The sequence below is a fragment of the Epinephelus lanceolatus genome, chromosome 18 (assembly GCF_041903045.1).
Source record: "Epinephelus lanceolatus isolate andai-2023 chromosome 18, ASM4190304v1, whole genome shotgun sequence".
In the NCBI taxonomy this organism is placed as follows: domain Eukaryota; kingdom Metazoa; phylum Chordata; class Actinopteri; order Perciformes; family Serranidae; genus Epinephelus; species Epinephelus lanceolatus.
In genome coordinates, this window is record NC_135751.1 from 24,032,745 (window position 1) to 24,038,961 (window position 6,217).

At 39.1% G+C, this 6,217-nt stretch overlaps 1 protein-coding gene and 1 long non-coding RNA gene across 2 annotated transcripts in view; one reads left to right on the plus strand and one right to left on the minus strand.

Moving 5' to 3' along the window:
• LOC117268641 (ras-related protein Rab-26-like) overlaps nt 1–5,470 on the plus strand; it is an 83,538-nt gene extending 78,068 nt beyond the window's left edge. The window contains exons 7-9 of the mRNA XM_033645260.2: nt 611–667; nt 1,506–1,582; nt 2,956–5,470. Coding sequence (XP_033501151.1) covers nt 611–667; nt 1,506–1,582; nt 2,956–3,055 — 234 coding nt within the window. The 3' untranslated portion in view covers nt 3,056–5,470. The remainder of the gene's footprint in view (nt 1–610; nt 668–1,505; nt 1,583–2,955) is intronic.
• Nucleotides 5–2,962, minus strand: LOC117268642 (uncharacterized). Its single transcript, XR_004502670.2, has 2 exons — nt 567–2,962; nt 5–479 (listed from the first exon to the last, which is right to left on the minus strand). It is a non-coding gene; the product is annotated as an uncharacterized LOC117268642 (long non-coding RNA).
• Nucleotides 5,471–6,217: the final 747 nt, after the last annotated feature.

Sequence of the window (6,217 nt, forward strand, 5' to 3'; positions counted from 1 at the left end):
ATCGTTTAAGAAGTTTGGCTCCTTTTATTGATTTAGAAAGGGGAAAGCAAATGTTCATGCTCCTCAGTGTGAGGTATTAAAGGTATTATCACTAGTACAGATACCCAACTCTAATACATATATGCAGATTATCAAGCGCTAGCTATATATGTTCAAGCACAGCTACATTTTTTAAACCAACTTAAAGCTCAGTCAGTCGATCATTGGTGACTCTTCGCCTGATGGTATTTCTAAAAGTACAATCACTCTTGTTCATTTCAATCACACAAACATCTGACAATAACTCAACCTGATTATTTGCAAATATCAGTGTCACACGTTTTTTTTTTTTTCCAGAGCTGCCATTCGCATCCCTTCCTCTGAACAGAGAACAGATGTCTCTGCCTTGGAGCTCTGTCTTGTTTCAGTCCCCCACACTTCATATCGGTGCTTAATTAGCATCCTGAGAGTCAATCTTGACTCATTAGCCGCCATCAGACCTGAACACCAGGAAAAGGCTTGTATGTAAACTGTAGACAAATAGCGAGCAGATCTGCACAGTGGGTGGATGTTGTGGTTTTTCTCACCGATGCTGGTTGCACGTGTGACCTTGTTTATCTCGTCTCACCAGGCTGACGCCACTCATGAGCGGGTGGTGAAGAGAGAAGATGGCGAGAGGCTTGCAAAGGTGAATAATTGAGAATTTCCAAAACATATGGGCAGTCTTTTACAAGGCCTTGAGAGATTTCTCCTTTCATGTAATTTTCTAAAGGTATTTGTATGGCTGATTGAATTTCTGTGGCAGATGAGAAGATTATGAATATTACAGAAAGGTGGGATTATCTAGAGATCAGTGCTCACAGATTTATTTTTTCGCCCTGTGAGGAAAAAGTACCACCTGCAAACCAAAAAGATAGATTAGACAAATAAAGGCCAGACATCTCAGATGAATTACCTTCCTGTGGACCTTTGATAATGAATATTTATTGTACAGATTTTTCTTTATTGTACAGATCTCTAAAGGTTTTATGACCTTCTGCAAAACATTTATTCACCATGTCAGTCACAATCAGCTTCACAGTCCTGCTTGCTTCAATTGCACCACTAAGCACTGAAACCAGGAGCAAACATTTCCTTTGATCAGTCTCCCCAACTGTTGTCTCACAGCATGGCACACAAAACAAATAGCAGACAGCCAAGCGATTCTCCCCAGAAGTGGGAGCAATAAAGTGCAGCTAAGTAACTTAAGGCTCAGTCTGGGAGGGAAAAAAAGCACATCAGTTATCATCACTGCAGGCTGAGACAAATTCCCCTGCAGAGGGAAAGCTGGGAGACAAATTGATCACAACTGCACTGGATTTATCCAAAACAAACGACTTCGCTATTGTGCTGGGAAGTTTCGGCTGTGAACTTTTTTGTGTGCGTCTTTGTCAGAGAAGCAGCAGCCGTCTGAAAAGTGTTCAATTATCATACTTATTTGAGGCTGCTGGGCGTAAAATGATGAACGTCTGACTTTGACTTTGCAGGAGTTTGGAGTTCCCTTCATGGAGACCAGCGCCAGGTCAGGTCTCAATGTAGAGCTGGCTTTCACCGCTGTGGCTAAGTGAGTATCATCCTCTCTGCAAGTGTTGTGGATCAATCTGATTGATGCTGTGTTTATGTAAAATCAGGGAGATGGCACACTGGATTTTATTTTAGTGGACGAGAGGGGGACAGTAACATTAGGAGAGGCTGGCATTGCTGATAAAACTTAGAATATTTTTACTTTTTGCCATCCTCCACGATTGAATTTACATCTGGGTGTTGCGTAGCTCCCTCACACAAAGAGTAAACCTGGGTAATCTGGAGATTACACAAAATTATAAACACAAAATAATTTTATTTAATACCATTCTATGTAAACAATACAGTATGTTTCACTGACCATCCTGCCATTCTGTCAGGCTGTTTGTTTTTCCCGTGCTGTCCAGACAGTGTTTTCTGTCTGCTGTCTGCCTGATTCCATGTGAACACAGCATAAGTCATGTATTTTTAATCTACTAAATACTGACATACTCAGCTATTAAGATGAAGGTATGACAACACTGCTGTGATTAAAGTACATGAGAAATGTTAGTTTTTGACCTTGGGGATGGTTTAACAAAACACCCAAATCCAAACTCAAAAAAAATCAGGTAGGAAAAATAATTTGTGTCTGATAGATTGATTTTCCACATCTTGTCTTTCTCCCTTATCGGAAAATCCAGAAATTTTGAATTAGGGCTGCCCCCGTCTAAGAATTTTCCTGGTTGAACCAGTAGTCGTCATTTAGGGCCTTTAGTCGACAAGTTGCCCCCATGTTTACTACATTAATTTAATTATGTATGCACGTCACACACTGAGCGAGCTGCCTGTTAATGACGCTGTGGGTTAATGGGCATGTAGCTGCTTCCATGTTTCAGATGATACGTCATGTTTGTAGTCGACCAATGAAGATGAGTTTACATATCACCTTGGGTTCATCCTTCACCTTCTCAAAATGATCCCACACTTTGGATTTCCTGCCCGACATGTTATTAACTAGCCTGTGGAATAAGTCGTACAAGGCAAGGTGATAAGGTGCAGCTCCTAATAGAGTTTAACATTTGTTTGTTGTGGTTTGTTTTCTGCAACTAAGCGACCAATGAAATCTTGCTGACTAATTCCCTTTCTGGTCGACTATTAGGGGGGCAGCCCTACTAACAATATGCAAAAATATTTTTCATTTCAAAACTTTAAGGACAGGACCAGTCATAGTGTCCAGTCACACATAGTGGAGGTCAAACTTCCATGTAGTATTAAGTGAATTCTCATTTGCTAAAATAATACATGTACTTTGAACATCCCAGTATCAGTTAATGAGTTCAGGAGTTAACTTTAGGTGTAAACTGATCATTTGTAGAATTAATGGCGGCTCCATTTCATTTAACCTCATCATATACTCTTCCTTTGTCTCAGGGAGCTGAAGCACCGGTCTATGAAGGATCCCAGCGAGAAGTTTAAGCTCCAGGAGTATGTAAACAAGGAGATGAAGAGCACAAGCTGCTGCAGGTCTTAAAGCCTGCCCTACTCCTGGATCTGAGAGTTTGTGTATTTGCGTGCGTGCGTGTGCGTGTGGACCGCATTCATACCCAATGTGTTCATATTTAACCTGATCAGAGATGAGGAGTCAGCTCCAGCGAGGTATAAAACCTTTTTGTCCTTCTGTTTCTTCACGCTCACACCTCTCTGTCTCAGTCCACCTGACCTCCATCTGTTGTCCTGCACTCTCACTGCCCTACTCTACTTTGTATGTCCTGCTTTTCGCCATCCACCTCCTCCTGCAGCTGTTAATGTAGTCCCAGGATATGGTTTGCAGAATACAAAGTTAGATGCTACACACACCTCAGTTATTAAAGGGTAAGTTCGGTATTTTTCAAACTCGCTCCTCTTTTCCGATGTTTTTGTGTTTAAGTGACAGCAATTGATGACACTGGTCTAGCATTAAGCGAGACTGCTGCAGCCAGCAACGGCTAAATAGGCTGATATTTAAACGCTTGGGGCATGTTTGAGTCAATTTACGTTCACTAAAAATGCTTGTTTTTGCCACTGACTGGTTCAGACCATTAAGTGTCTGACAACTTATAAAGGATCCCTACAGAGACAGACCTTTGTGTTAAGGAGAAAAATTCTATTTGTTTAATTAGGAACAGCCCCAAAATGGCTATCACCAAACCCACCAGACTCCATTTAAAAAAACAGTAATTTTATCATTGTCAAACACACTCCTTTCAGAGCTGAAACAAAATAAAACTCACAAAAACTGCTTTGGTTTGTCTTTCCACTTGTTAAACTATCACCAGCTCGGTTTGGTTGAAATAAACCCTTAATTCACCCACTTAGATGTAAAAACATTCTGGCTCTGTACATGCTTAATTGCGGCTTATTTTAAGGGGAGTCTGGTGTGTTTGGTGATGGCGATTTCGTTTCCAATTAAACAACAAGGATCTTACTCTTTTAAAAAAAGGTCTATCTCTGTAGGGATCAAGTCCATAAGTTGTCAGACAATTAAAATAAAAATCTGAGCCTGTCCGTGGCAGAAGCAGCACTTTCAGTGGGTGTAAATCGACAGTACGGACATGCCCCATGTGTTTACACTGCAGCTTGTTTCAACACTGCCAGCTGCAGCCCTCTCACTCAACACTAGACCAATTTCAGAAATGGTTCCCGTAGTCACTTAGACACAAAAACATAAGACAATACGGTCTAGGGTGAAAAATACTAAACTTACCTTGTAACTTATTAATGGACATTTTTTCCATAACCCCAGCATTGAATCGGACACCTACCTTTGCATTACCTCATGTTATTTTATTGTGAAAGGATTTTATCACAGCAGAATTAATGGTCTTCTTGTAAAGCCATATACAGTATTCCTCACATCCATTTAAAATGTCACCATTTTATTTGAACGTTCTCTTCTTAACAAGCGTGTGGATGAATGTTCCTATAATAGATGTACAGTGGCATGTGTTTTGTCCATGGGTTCAGTGTTCATGTCAGTTAATCAGCGGGCTCTCTGGAGCCACTTTAGCTCACCAGCATAAACTCAATCCAAGCATTTCCATGATTCAGCTGTGGATATATGGGAATATGTCTTACTTCTAGTTATTGATGTTGCCATTTTGTATACAAGGATATGAAGTAAATAATGGCATCGTTAGCCACAATAAGTTGTTGTTTTAGTAGAATTCATGCTAGATGCAAACATGAAATATACAGTAGTTTAAACAGACTTTTAGAAACATGGCAGTGCATGAGTCACACCACTTAAACATTTTGGGGAGTTTTCCAATATTAGAGATTCAATGTTGAGTCTTGGAGAACTCTAATGCAACCTCTTATTATATATATGATTTTGAAATTGTTATTTAAAGCATAATGTATATACTTGAGTTTTTTCTGCATGTAAAAAAGTTTTGAGGAGATTAGCACTTTAGATGGTGAATACGCATATGGGTGGGATTTAAGGGGGATACTGGGGGAGTAAAGACCTACAGTATGTTGACAATATTACTTAAAGTATTGTATATGAAACACAGATGTGTATATTTCTTTTTGTTTTGAATGTTTTATTTGTAGTCAGACGTGCAAACATTATTATGCTTTTATTTTCCATTCATAAATATATAAATGGGGTATATAGTGCCATGTTTTCTTAAAAAACATTTGACTAGTACGTTTCTTATAATCAGTTGACAGTATTTAACCTGTTCTTTATAGAAGAAGCATAGGCCTCTTTTTATATGATATGTTGCTTTGGTAGATTTCATCTTAGCCACAGAAGCTGGTTATCTCTGTACAGTGTTTACTGCACTTTTGTTTTCCAATCTTGATGTTCAGAGTAATGTATCGGTTTTTGTTTTTACTACTTTTCAATGTGCAACTTCTTTCTTGTAACTTAAAGTAAACAATAAAAGCAGGAGGTAATGTGGCTATTACCCTTTTAATAGTGATGATATTGCAGGTTCTCTTACACGACTCCACAGTGAGTTCAGAGCACGAGTTACAAAACAGTATGTGGCGGAGATTCAGTGACACTTAAGCATAGTTTGCTCAACCGCAGCTCTTTTTTCACACCTTTTCCTTCAGCACTTACACAAATTATTCAATGTGCACACCTGTCACTGGTTTGATGAGGTTAATGAGTCCCTGGAGTGAGTGTGTGTGTGTGTCTGTGTGTGTGTGTCTGTGAGGAGGAGGGGTCATAGTGAGTTTAAAACCTTTCCTCTGTCTCCCTCTGCTGGATAAATCATTTTACCACAGAAGTAAATGCTAATATGGATCTAAATTTCCATAGTTCACAAAAACAAGAGAGAAAAGGAATGAAAGCCAATCCTTACATGTGACAATAAACATATTGCAAAGCAGTTTATATTCAGCTGCTTGAATGTGTACAAAAAATAACTAAATAACTTACACCTGCAGTGCTCGGTAACTTAAACGTTACAAGCTGCTTGTAGCAAATTAGACAGTTAAAAAAATAAATACATTGAGAATTAAATATTATTGTACTCATACATGGACATAAACGCATCTGCAGACAATGTACAGTCAGGTCCATAATTATTTGGACAATGATACAGCTGTCATCATTTTGGCTCTGTACACCACCACAATGGGTTTTAAATGAAACAATGAATACCTGCTTAAAGTGCAGACTCTCAGCTTTCATTTAAGG